This window comes from Lethenteron reissneri, unplaced genomic scaffold (assembly GCF_015708825.2).
Source record: "Lethenteron reissneri isolate LAM-NWPU_2019-01 unplaced genomic scaffold, ASM1570882v1 scaffold_124, whole genome shotgun sequence".
Taxonomy (NCBI): Eukaryota; Metazoa; Chordata; class Hyperoartia; order Petromyzontiformes; family Petromyzontidae; genus Lethenteron; species Lethenteron reissneri.
The window spans coordinates 347,809-361,635 of NW_026890937.1; the positions used below are offsets into that span (position 1 = coordinate 347,809).

Genomic DNA, 13,827 nt, shown 5'->3' on the forward strand with positions numbered 1-13,827 from the left:
AGCCCCACGGCAGCGGAACACGCGCGGGAAGCAATTCATAACAACCAGCGCGTTTTGGCGCGTGTCCGTGCAGCGGGCCCGTCACAAGGGCCCGACCCGGTCGGGCCGGCGGCGGGTGTTGACAGTTCAGGCGCACGGCCCTCCGGCTTCCCGGACGAGTCTGCGCCGACCCCCTCGGGAGAGGCTGGCGGCCGAGAGGGCGTTAATCCTTGGACCCCTGAAGGCGGAACAGCTAGCAGCGGATCAGAGGCTGGTGGTGAACCCACCCTCCAGGAGTCAGTGGACCCCCCACATGTTCGGCCATAGTTGTGAGAGGAAGCATGTGGCGCAAAGAACGGCTTCAACCGTGAAGGGTGGACGAACCACCGACGCTTCCCCCATTTAATGCGAACACATTGGGGTCGCACAACCTGCACAATTTCCATGGGGCCTCTCCATGGTCGCAACAGTTTAGACGAGGTAGCCAATGGCACCTGGGGACAGTGTAGCCACGCTCTGTTGCCCGGGTGCCATTCGTCCGTGTGTGACCGGCGCAATCGCAACCTTTCATTCGCCTTCTGGCGAGAGTCAGAGTTTTGAATAGCCGCCTCCCGCACCTCAGCCAACTTGAGGATATTAAATTTAACATTGTCAGCCAACTTGGACTTAGCGTGTGGAGTGGAAATTCTCAGCTGGGCCGCGACAGGCGGGTCAACTTCGCGGCCATACATAAAAAAAATGGCGAGAATCCGGTCGCTGTGTGAGGAGCCATCCTGTAAGCTGCCAGAACTCCTGGGATCTGAAGGTCCCAATCAGTTTGGGACTCAGATACCTGGTGTGATAGCATGGACGTAATAGTCCTATGCAGGCGTTCTACCATCCCATCCGTTTGTGGGTGGTAAGGGGAAGTACGAATTTTCTTCGTACCGAGAAGCTCACACACCTCGTGTAAAAGGGAACTAGTGAAGTTCTTTCCCTGATCGGTCAACAACCGTTCCGGAGCGCCCTTGTCGAGGACATAGCCCTGGACAAAAGCCTCCGCAACGGCTGCTGCCGACTGGTTGGCGAGGGGCCAAGCCATAGGCCATCGCGTGAAATATTCCACGCCAACCAGTAGGTACTTATTACCCCTAGGCGTGGAGGGAAACGGCCCCCAAATATCAAGAGCGACCAGCTCATTAACCCGGGAGACCGAAATAGACTGGAACGGTGGGCTGGCTCCCCTTGCTGGCGGCTTCCGTTGAGCACACTGGGTACAAGACTGCAAGAGATCGTCCACATCCCTTGCCATGCCCGGCCAAAAGAAATTAAGCTGGAGCATGGCAAGGGTTTTGTGGGTGCCCAGGTGCAGGGGCCGCTCATGAGCAGCCCATACAGCCCTACACCTCAACGTGGAAAGCACTACCAGCCTGTGGCGGCGGATCGTCCCGTTTCAATGCATGAGGAGGCCCTGGCACAACCTCCATGAGTCAACGCCCGACTTTTCCTGACCGGATCCTTCCGCACGACGCCGTAGCACCAGGAGGGAAGTATCCTCCAATTGGAGGCGCCCCCACTCCGCACCTGACAAGCCCAGTAGGGAATCCTTCCCTCCCATATCAATAGGGCCAACGCCCGAAGGAGCCTCAACGGCGGCCGCAAGGACCCGATCCTGGCCGTCGCTCGCCGATTTGCAACGCCCCGAGCCCAAGAAACAAGTGCAATCTGAAGTGGCCGGCAGGCGCGACAGGGCATCGGCATTAGTGTGGCGAATCCCCTTGCGATATGTTGTTTCGAAATCGAAATCCTGAATGATCTCCAGCCATCGGGACAACTGCCCCGACAACTGCCCCGATGGCTGGTGAATACGCAGGGCATACTGCAATGCCGCATGATCTGTACGGACGGTGAAATGCCGGCCGTACAGATATGGCCGGTACTGTTGAATAAAGAAAACAATAGCCAACAGTTCACGGCGGGTGACGCAGTATCTTTGCTCGGCAGGAGACAATACTCTACTACCGTAAGACACAACGTGCTCCACGCCACCAACAACTTGGGAAAGCACGCCCCCAATCCCTGTGTTGCTCGCGTCAGTGTCGAGCACGAAAGGTAGTGAAAAATCGGGGTAACTCAACGGCGGGGCCCCCACCAAGGCATCACGAAGAGAGTTAAATGCGGCCTCCTCTTCCGGCCCCCAATGAAACTTCACCCCCTTCGCCGTTAAGGCATGTAACGGCTTAGCGATGGAAGCGAACTCCGCGACAAACCGCCGGTAATATGAAGCAAAACCGATGAAGCTCCTAACCTCCCCCACCGAGGTGGGAGTCGGCCAGGAGCTGACACAACGCGTTTTGGCGGGATCGGTTGAGATACCTGACCGTCCGACGATGTGACCCAAATATCTCACAGATTCGTGGAGCAAATGGCACTTTTGCGGTTTAAATTTCAAATTAGCTGTGCGCATTTTGAGAAAGACGGCCCGAAGCCTATCAAGATGTTCCTCCAATGTCCTACTAAATACGATCACGTCGTCCAGGTAAATCAAACAGACCTCCCATTGCAAGCCAGCGAGAACCAATTCCATTAGGCGCTGGAACGTTGCGGGAGCTGAGTGGAGCCCCATAGGCAAACGATTGAATTGGAAGAGGCTGTGCGGCGTTCGAAAAGCCGTTTTGGGCTTCGATTCGTCATCCAAAGGAAGTTTCCAAAACCCTGACAGCAAATCCAAGGTGGAGAAGAATCGTGATCCAGCCAGGGCATCCAGAGATTCGTCCATTCGAGGAAGCGGGTAAGCATCGGCCACAGAGATTTTATTCAAACGCCGAAAATCAACGCAGAACCTTAGGGACCCATCCTGCTTTTTAACCAACACTATGGGTGCACCCCAAGGGCTGGTTGAGGGAGAAATAATGTCAGAAACCAGCATGTAATCTACAGCCAATTTGACATGATCCTTTTCGGCGGGACTTAACCGAAAAGGATTTTGGCGGATAGGAGCGTTGTCACCGGTGTCAATATGGTGGCGCAGCAATTTCGTACATCCGATATCATATTTGTGCTTACTAAAGACGTCGGAAAATTCTCGCAAAAGGGTACGCAATTTAGCACGTTGTGAGTCAGATAGGTCAGGTGTCTCAGCACAAAGCGCCTCTAGCCAACCCTCGTCATGGTCTGACTGCAGTTGCGGCTGAGAAGCGGTGGCCACCTGGCCAATGATCGGCGTTTCCGCAGGTACCGGAATCGCATGTGCGAACACGGTTCCCTGGGAAACCACCGCCGTCCGTGTCCCGACATTGAGGACCGCGATAAACGGGTCCTCATCCCCTTTAACAATTGTCTGGGCCGTCACCAAATCTGGCCCATTCACCCCGGCCCTAGACGGCCCCAGCAAAATACCCTGGTCTAAGACCCCTTTAGCGAACGGTCGACGCAACCGCAGGGGCATGAGCATCTGTGCCCCCGGGGGTACGCGCACCGTTCGAGCAATGAGCGCCTGTACCATTGCACAGGCTGTACGCAAGGCAGGGGTGGAGGGCAAGAACGTTATACGTCGGCCCAATGGAAGTTCGATGCATCCCTGGTCAATAAAAATTTTGACAGGCATTTTGGCCAAAAAGTCTGTCCCCAACAGGCACGGAATTGCCAGAGAGGAGGAGACCAACACCGGCCCAGATAATTTAATGTCCCCGATAGAAATTTGCTGTCGAATTTGGCCGACGATACCTAACGAGCCCCCGTTTGCAGCGTAACAAGGTATGTCGACGGGGAGCAACGGCCGACTTTGAACGGGCAGGATATTATAAATTAAATCGGAAATGATAGTCGCCGATGCTCCTGTGTCGATCAATACCCGTACTTCCACCCCATCAATGTGCCCCGTGACAACGGACGACCCCGCCGACGCAGCCACAATCCGGTGAGCCAACTAGGACCATTGGCCCGGTTGGAGCGCTCCCCATCAAGCCGCGACCTGACGCACCAGCACCCGAACCCTGAGAATCGTGTGTCGGGGCATGTGAAAAAGAAGTGGGTGTGCGTGCAGGCCGAACATGTGGGGTGCCACGACTTGCCGGAGGATGTTGTGTGGAGGCTTTTGAAGAGGGCCGTCCTCAGTCCCAGTTCTTGCTCCACGCTGTCGAGGAACCCGGCATCCCGATGCCACGTGGCCCCGGAGGCCACAGTTGTAGCACACGACGAGTGCTCCAGAAGACTTGGGCTGCTCTCGATGGCTCGGCGCGTCCCGAGCCGGTCGCCCGCCAGACCGCCATCCCGCAGAACGCCCCGCAGCGAAGACCCCCTCGGATTCGGAGGTGGTTGCTGCCACGGTGTGTCCCGCAGCTGCCTTGTTGGCCTTCCTCCGTTGGGAAATCAGGTTGGCATGGATGTGCCTTGCAGCCCACAATGAATACATATCCGCATCATCCTGCGCCAGGATGACGAAGTTCAAGTCGTCGGCCAACAGCAAAACATTTTTCGGCCACCATCGCATCCACCCCTTCCTCGTCCATACGCGGGAAAGCCGCCAACGCCAACAGGGCCGTGCGGTACGCGAGTGGTGACTCCTTGTCGCCTCTCTGCCGCTCGTAGAAAAGCTGGCGACAATCGGAAAGCGGCCGATAAACCGTGGCCAGCACTTGCAGCGCCGACCGAAGTGTGGAGCGTTTTGACCTGGGTGCAGCGGTGAGGGTGCCAAGGGCGTCGCTATCCAGCATCGCCGGAAGAGCACGCAGCGCCTCGTTGTCCGTCCACCCAGCCATCTTTTGGTGGGCGAGGAAACGGCGCTGAAACCCACCCCAGTCGCCGCCGCTCGATACGAACTCCTGCAGGGCCGGCAGGCGTTGCTGAAATGTCGGCTTCGTCTCCGACGATCGCCCAGCTCGCGTACTGTCTCCATGGACTGTATGGGAAGCAATGGCGGACCCTAATGGAGGTCACGCCGTTGGTGACGCGCTGGTTTCGGCTTGGTCGGTGCAGTTATCCACTGTTGATGACCCGGCGACTGCTGATAGGTAGCCACTGCGACCCGCCCCCACCGATTATGTGGTGCTTGCTGGTTGGGCCCTGCCGCCCGCGTGACGTGCTGGGGCCCCTCCCTCGGCTCCTACTGTACCCGTGGCGGGAAGTTCAAGCCTCCGGCCCATCGCAAAGGCGGGAGTTTCTGGCGGGCGCTGTCCGTCTTCACGCTGCGCCGCTCCCCCCGGCCCCAGGCGAGTTTTCTGCTCAAGCGTGGCGGCCGCTGCATACAGGAGCTCCGCCAGTCGCGAGTGGGCCAATGCCAACTCATCAACCGACGTCCCGGCTCTCTCCAACTGCCCTGCAGGTGGTGGAGTCGGCAGCGGTTGCTCAGGTACGTCGGCAGCGATATCTTGCACCGCCTCTCCCTCGCTGTCGTCCTCTCCGGGGTCTTGGGTACGAGTTGTCCGTCTCGTATCCATTCTTTCGACCACTTCTGACGCCAGATGTAGTGGGTTCCAGGGAGACTGATGACGGAGTCGAGGCACACTCTTTTATTAAACTCAAGGGCAGTACAATACTTGAAGGGGTAACGGCCCCTTCACCCATACTAGATGGGAAAACACCCCTCGCACTATTCCCCCTGTCCTGTTCCCAGTCCTTTTCTAATAGTGCTATGGGAGGCTGTCTGATCCGGCCCTGGTAAAAGCACGGATCCCGGCACCCAGCTAACCCGGCCTTGCTCTAACAAGAGCAGAGGTCCGGAAGCTCGTGGGGCCGCGCCACTGACTTGCCCAGCTCGGTGGTGACAAGAGCAGCGAGACAGGGGAGTCCCAGGGCCTATTCTGCCGGTCTTCAGACTTCACTGCTTCTTCCACACTGGCCCCGAGCTCTCTGGCTCCCCGCCTTTTATAGGAATTCCCTCCGAGGGGCGGATTTATGGGGGATCCCATGGCCCCCCAGTGGTTAATGGATGCGGACGTGGATGTAGACACCCGTGTGTGGGTGCAGACACCCTGTGTTTTCTGTCCGCCCTTCTCCCCGTAATAACCCCTACATATACACACAGTAATAACAACCGCCATTCGCCACGAAGTGGTGTTGACGTCACCACGGCGCTTATGCCAGGCTATGTGCATGGGGCAGATCCAGGTGTCATGGGTCGACTGACAGATGACTGGCCAATGCACCACCTGTGCCTCCGACTGCGCCAACAAACAGTGTCCACACACAATGTTAACGCACACAATAATGTTCACGTTGTTGTTGTTGAGCTCACACACCCAAGGGGTCTCTGTTCAAGAGAGGGAGCCATAGAAATGGAATCTAAATAAACTTAAACTCTATCCCTGATCTCGCTCTGACGTCACCACTCATTAACTTGGCGTGATGCGCGAGGGGGAGGTGTCCCCACTAGTGACGTCATGTCACCGAGGTATTTACCCCCCCCCTTCCCCCCAACGTGATTTTGAGCGTGACGTCACGTCTGCCGACTTTCCGTTCCAGTAAAGTGCTTATTTGGGACGGGGACAGCAGGCAAGCACCATCACCTGACATGGGCCCCTCTCATTAACATAATTTATTCATACTCTTAGGTACCTCTCCATAATAAAGGCTCAGTCTTTTGTTATGCAGTCTATTCCTAGTCTTAAGCCTCACCTTACCATATTAATAAAAAGTGTGCCGTACTTGGCCCTTCCCCTCTTCAACCATTACATATACAGAGTGGTAGCTCTTGTAATCTCTCATTTACTTGATACAGCTGTCGTGGCTGTGACGGTTCCACCTGAAGACGGAAGCTTGTGTTGCCTCCGAAAAGTCGTGATTTTAATTTTATTTTACTTTTATTAATTTAAATTTTTACCTACGTGACTTTACCGAAAAATCTAAGAGTATGAATCCTTGCAGTCACAAAAGCTTCAAATCTAGAAATAATATATTCAGTTACCCTGCTGCTCGTTGGGGGAGGGGATTGTGTGAACCCCGCAAGTGACGTCATGTCACCTCCTGCTGCCGCATGACGTCACGAGTTGCCAGGGAGCTGCTGCTCCACGCACGCTCGCTCACTGAGATCCGAGGTGAGAAGTTTACATCGTGGTGGTCGTTGTTGTTGTGGTGATTGTTGTTGTAGTTGTTGTTGTGAACCCAGGTAGAGCCTCGCTCCTTCTCCCTCGTAGGGATATCAATTGAGTAGCAGCGAGTATGGAATCGATGTCCAGGTTGAAACATTACAACGCGGGGCCTAGCCATGCGGGGCCTTGCCTCCTGCCCTCGCCTGATTGCATTTGCTTTAATTCTCTGCTTAAGTTTAATTTGTCTTCACCTGGCTCACTACTTTGAAACTTTGTTTTTACTTTAAATATTTCTACGTTTTTTTTATTTTACCAGGCATAGCCCACTTGAGCTACACCGCTCGTTTTCAGAAGTGACCTGCCCACAACACAGTGGGCTGATCAACGTGTGGAAATGTTTATCGGTCAAATACTCTAAACGCGTGGTGATGTTGACTCTAAATGTGCAGGGAAAACCGCAGGATCCGGAGGAAAATCCACGCGACCACAGAGAGAGAGGGACACGCAAACTCCAAATATACAGCCATAATACAGGTTTGTTTGGGATTGATCGCGTAAATAAATCAATGTGCCGTTCACCCCGCCACCACCCGACACAGCCAATTAGTAAGGGTTTGTCACGTAAACAGAACGTGGGCAGTGCGTCACTAGTACAGCACTAATGTGTAGTGTATAGTTGTGTATAGTAAAGTGTAGTGTATAGTTGTGTAAAGTGTAGTGTATAGTTGTGTATAGTGTAGTGTACTAGTACAGCAGATCAGTGTGTTGGAGAGCCAAGCCACAACATTTACAATCTAAGTACAACGTTTTGACAGTAATTCCAACCAGCTTCATCAGACGACAGCCAAATGTTGTGGCTTGGCTCTGTGGGAATAGAAATCGGCTCGCTGGGTTCATAGCGCAGCACGCTAACCGTTGCACTACCGCTCCCCACTCACTCACAAACTTAATCGGAAGTATAGTATTTATCCAGCAATAACTAAGTTACCCGGCTTAGCTCAGGTCTCAGTAATCAAACATTAAGAGTAATGTCTCTGCTTTTTTATGTAATTAAGGTCTATCGTACCATATCGAGGCTTGGGGCTTTGGGTTGTTCTTTGTTTTTTATGTCTCTGCCTCTGCTCACATTCATTGACGATTTTTATGATTTTGGGCAAGCCCGTCTGAAGCTGCGTGACCAGGAATTGGAGCCATTTGCTGTTCAATTTGGCTTGTGACAGAAATTCACTCTGCCCCCATGCATTACATTACATAGCATCTTCATTAATTATGTAGTTTGAGAAGCTCACAATAGCCATATAAATAATTGCATTCGTTACAGTTAAAATGATACGCGCATTGATGCCTGGTTATAGTTAAGGGATCGTTCCCTGGTCAACCATGTTATATCTGCTGATGATCTGGAAATGGCTACTCAAGGAGATGGGGTTAGATAATCTCGTTCTGTGCCTGGATAATTCCATCACGAAAGGTGGCCTTGCGTATGTTCCACCAAAATAAATCACCTGCCGGGGAATTTCATGTCATACAACACTGTACCTGCTCAACTCTCCATGAGTAATCAGGGAGTTCTGCAAGTAATGGAGGAGCTCCCATACCTGGTTAATGTGTTCACGACCAGCTCTGGTTTGGCAGCCAAAGTCTCACTTTAAATTTGTCTAGCAGCATTCTTTCATTAGACTGTGTAACACTGTGTGTAAGCTGCCTGGACTTTTGCGCCATACAAAGCTGTGAGTGTCCATCACCAAGGTCTAGTCTGTCTGAGACCATCCCTCTCCCTGCCATACTGGCATCGCACCCGCCTCTCACTCTTCGTACTGTGGATGGTGGGCGCACAGGACGGTGCCACGCAGCCATTCCAGGCTGGGTCCAAATGGGTTACGTGGGTCACCGAGCCACCAGGCCTCATTCCACGAGTGATATCAATATACAATATCTGTAACGAGGCCCCCCAATAGACTGCCCCTGGAACTCTATCGGGCACGTCCCACTGAGGGAAGTCCCCGGGGCCCGGGCCAGGACTTGCTGGTGGGAATATGTCGCTTGGCTGATTTGGGAATGCCTGGGAATTCCCCAGGAAGATCCAGAGTCTGTCGCCAGGGAAAGGGAAGTCTGGACTGCCCTACTAAATGTGCTGCCGCTACACCCTCACCAAGACAAGAGGATTTAGAAATAAACGAACAAACAAAGCTGCGAGTCTTCTTGGCCACAGATATTACTCCTTTCTCTGTAGATGCAAAATATTAACTTATTTAAAGGACCGTCTGTTCTGGCTTATAATTAAGACTGGCCAGCCTATGATCCCCTCTATTGAACCAAACAAGATTGTATTATAACCTTACAGAGCCCTAAAATATCAGTACAGAATATAATCTGAGACTTTTGCAGGGGAGGCTGCATTGGTTGGGTCATGAATTCTGCATAAACAGACAGCATGCACAATCATCTTCTGTTAGTCCAGATGTTACGGGCTAAACGGGCATGGCATTGGCTAGAGAAGAGATTGGAGGATGTGGAGTTGATCAGACCTGCTGTCAAGATCGGCCTCTCGAAGATGCCCGTGACATATGCTGCAGGGGAGTTGGAGGTATTTGCTCTGCAACAACAATGAGGTTGGAGTAGCAACGATCACATGAATGGGTGGGAACGCTGGGTGCCTCAAATGCAGCAAGACAGCAGGAAAAACAGCTGGTGCATCTGTTAATCATCTTGGTCAGTCATCCCTTGACACCTGGATCATTATGACATGCTGACAAGTGATCCACACTTACATGGCATTCATGTGAAATATATGTGTATGTAAGAGTTTATCTATGTGGGGAGCGGTGGTGCAGTTTTTCCACTGTGTAACAAAAAAAAATGTCTTGTTCCTGGGTAGTATGTGTTATTTCCTAATTGCTTTTGCCTCTTAAGTACAAAAAATGGCTATTCCCCACAAACTTTGCTTTTGTGACCAGGACAGTGATATTTAGAAATGTACCTCTTTTCAATGAAAAAACAGGTGAATTTGTTATTTTCGTTCACGTACAATTCTGGTCACAAAAGCAAAATTTGTGGGGAATAATAGCCAATTTCTAGACTCTTAGGCATAAGCAATAGAAAAATAACACTTAGTACCCAGGAACAAAAATTGTGTTACATAGTGTTATCACAATTATCTCTGACAACAAAAGTTTGATTATCTCTGACAACAAACGTGATTGATTCATGAAAACTTAACTTATTGTGGGGAAGCATTAATAATGAGCATATGAAGGTGGCCAGGCATGGTTCTGAACACACCACCACCTTTTTTCCATGCCAGTGTGTGTTACAGTGTCAAGTTTGTATTTGCAGTAAAGTATATTAACTCGATTGAACACGGAGGTTAAATCAAAACAATAGTATATACTTTTTTTCCTCTGGAAATTTTTAGGAGAATGGAAACAGGAAATTAACACTGCACATATGAAGCTGAAGTTAGATCTGTTCATCCCAGCATTCAAGGAAATCTCAGCCTGGCTTCATGCCTCTAAGTTAGCGATTGAACATTAATTTATGCATTTCTGCATAATAAAAATAGTATTATTTTCAACACCCTTTTCTATGTTAGCTGCATTTTTCTTTCATAAATATTCTTTTTGTAGCCAGAAAACTGAAATTGTGTGCTTGGAGTTTTAGGTTAACATTCATTTTGAAGATACTAGGGCTTCCAGGTTGACCATTGGCCCTCTAATTGTGTGCCCGTGTGATGAATTTGGGAATCTTTTTCATATTATCATGAATATATGAATGAGTATAGACATGCAAGTCATGTGTGACTGTATATATGCATTCCTTTGTGCCTCAATACTGACGTAGATGGTGTGGATATTCTCTTTTTTTCTCTCTGCAGCTGACGCTTCCTCTGCAAAATTGGTTTGATGGAGCAAAGGCACTCAGTGCAGCTCGGTACAAAAAGGCAACAACGCGACCAGCGTGCATACAGCACGGATCGTGTTGGACTTTTAACACAGCACCGGAGAACACACACAGGAGAAAAACCCTTCAAGTGCAGTCTGTGCGCGAAGGCGTTTTCACGGTCATCTGCTCTTGTATTACATCAGAGAACACACACGGGAGAGAAACCCTTCAGTTGCACTCTGTGTGGGAAGGCGTTTGCACGTTCACAACATCTTAAAATACACCAGAGAACACACACGAGAGAGAAACCCTTCAGTTGCACTTTGTGTGGGAAGGCGTTTGCACATTCACAACATCTTAAAATACACCAGAGAACACACACGGGAGAGACACCCTTCAGTTGCACTCTGTGTGGGAAGGCGTTTGCACAATCACCATTTCTTAAATTACACCAGAGAACACACACTGGAGAGAAACCCTTCAAGTGCACTGTGTGTGACAAGGCATTTGCACAGTCATCAGGTCTTCATAGACACCAGAGAACACACACGGGAAAGAAACCCTTCAGTTGCACTCTGTGTGAGAAGGCATTTTCATATCCATCAGTTCTAAGGAACCACCGGAGAACACACACGGGAGATAAACCCTTCAAGTGCAGTGTGTGTGGGAAGGCATTTTCAGATTCATCTACTCTTAAACAACACCGAAGAACACACACAGGAGAAAAACCCTTCAAGTGCAGTCTGTGCGGGAAGGCGTTTTCACATTCATCTGCTCTTGGATTTCACCAGATAACTCACACAGGAGAGAAACCCTTCAAGTGCACTGTGTGTGGGAAGGCGTTTGCACATTCACAACATCTTAAATTACACCAGAGAACACACACGGGAGAGAAACCCTTCAAGTGCACTGTGTGTGGGAAGGCGTTTGCACATTCACAACATCTTAAATTACACCAGAGAACACACACGGGAGAAAAACCCTTCAAGTGCACTGTGTGTGACAAGGCATTTGCACAGTCTTCAGGTCTTCATAGACACCAGAGAACACACACGGGAGAGAAACCCTTCAGTTGCACTCTGTGTGGGAAGGCGTTTGCACAGTCATCAATTCTTAAAAGACACGAGAGGACACACAATCATCAGAAGATCCCCAAGAAATTGAGTCTGAAATCGGCTTGTGAAAGTCAAAGTGCTGCAATGAGCCCATCCCTCATGAAACCAGAAGTGAATCCCAGCTTGGACACTTTTAAAGGTATCAAGGTGAAATGTGAAGAGGCGAAGGTGAAATGTGAAGAAATGATGAAGAGCGAAGAAGTGAAGGTGAAATGTGAGAAAGTGATGGTGAAAAGCGAAAAAGTGACGGTAAACTGTGAAGATGAAGATTCAACTCCAAAATCGTACCTTCACATCGATGGAGGCAACGTGAAGCAGGAGGAGAATTCTGACTGCGAGGCAGAGCTTGGCAACTCCCAGCAGTTTGTGGAAGTGGAGGTGTGGGTGGACTTCTTAGACAATACAAAGTCAAATGGAGACCCGGTAGATGGGTAGGCTTGAGACAATGAAGCTCCAATAGATGCACCTTTGTCACAGGCCTTTAATGAAAAGAATGTGAATTTGAACACTGAATTCCTGGGTTCAACCTGCAGAGTAAGAGCGGCGAGTATTTGTTGACCTGTGGGTTGGGTAGATGAATAATCAGGAACAAGAGCCAATAAGCTTTCAAGTATTCCACTGTTATATTTATATTTGCATTGATATGGTGCTTGCTTAATTGCCTCAGCAACTCAGTTTCATATCTCATCACAAACGTTCGAAGAGCACCTTCAAGTGGCAGCTGCCTCTGTCATAAGGTGGGTGACACTGCTGTCACCTGCATGTGGGCATGAGTCTGTCAGTAGGGGGTGATGATTGATGTGTAATCTTCATTATGTAATTTCTGGATCATGTTTGAAATTGCCCAAATATTGACCATGACACCAACATGCAATGACCTATGCGTTTTGAATGACAATCGTATGTTTTACATCCACTGTTAAGCAGACGGTGCATATTTTGTTTAATGTTACTGGAGTAGCCAGATTGGAAACTTGAACCTCTGCAATAAATAGAGAATGTGCTACCACATGGCTTCCCTCAATCTGAGTGTAGGCATGACAGCCTGAATGTTTCTAACTGGCGCAGATGTTCCATTTAGAGGGGTCCACGTTTCACATGCCTACAGAAGGGAGGACAAAACTGGCCGAGAAGAACCGAAGCTTCGTGCGGAGCGACAGACCAGGTAGCTTCCACACAGCATAGCACAGCCGATGAAAAGATAATGCCGCCCGACTGATTCGGACCACCCACACACTGTACACACGCAGTGTTCCCACAAGGTCTACACACACCATGTACACAGCGTACACACAGTTTAACCACAGTATACAGTCTGTACACGCACAGTGTATACACACAGTAACAACAACCGCCATTCGCCACTAAGTGGCGGTGACGTCACCACGGCGCTTTTGCCAGGCTATGTGCATGGGGCAGATCCAGGTGTCATGGGTCGACTGACAGATGACTGGCCAATGCACCACCTGTGCCCCCGACTGCGCCAACAAAGTGTACACACAATGTTCACGCACACAGTAATGTTCACGTTGTTGTTGAGCTCACTCACCCAAGGGGTCTCTGTTCAAGAGAGGGAGCCATAGAAATGGAATCTAAAACAGGACCCTGCGGGGTGGCCTGGTAGGAATAATAATTAGTAACCGGGAGGAGCGATGCACGCCAGAGGCTCCAAGTCCCCGCCCTTTAGCAACGCGCCCTGCTTAAGTGGTGAGGGCGGCGTGTGGTGATCGTGGTGATTGTGGGTGGCCGAGGAGTCGTGTGGACGCCGCTGTGTCGACTGTCCCCCGTCTTCAACTACTTGGGGGCGAAGTGGTCGTTTGCAGACTTCTCGGCGACCGACTTCA

The 13,827-nt window shown here is 50.6% G+C and overlaps 1 protein-coding gene across 1 annotated transcript in view; it reads left to right on the top strand.

Moving 5' to 3' along the window:
* The window catches only part of LOC133361791 (zinc finger protein 180-like), a 62,175-nt gene that overhangs the window by 20,494 nt on the left and 27,854 nt on the right, over positions 1-13,827 (top strand). The window contains exon 5 of the mRNA XM_061580787.1: positions 10,954-11,959. Coding sequence (XP_061436771.1) covers positions 10,954-11,959 — 1,006 coding nt within the window. The remainder of the gene's footprint in view (positions 1-10,953; positions 11,960-13,827) is intronic.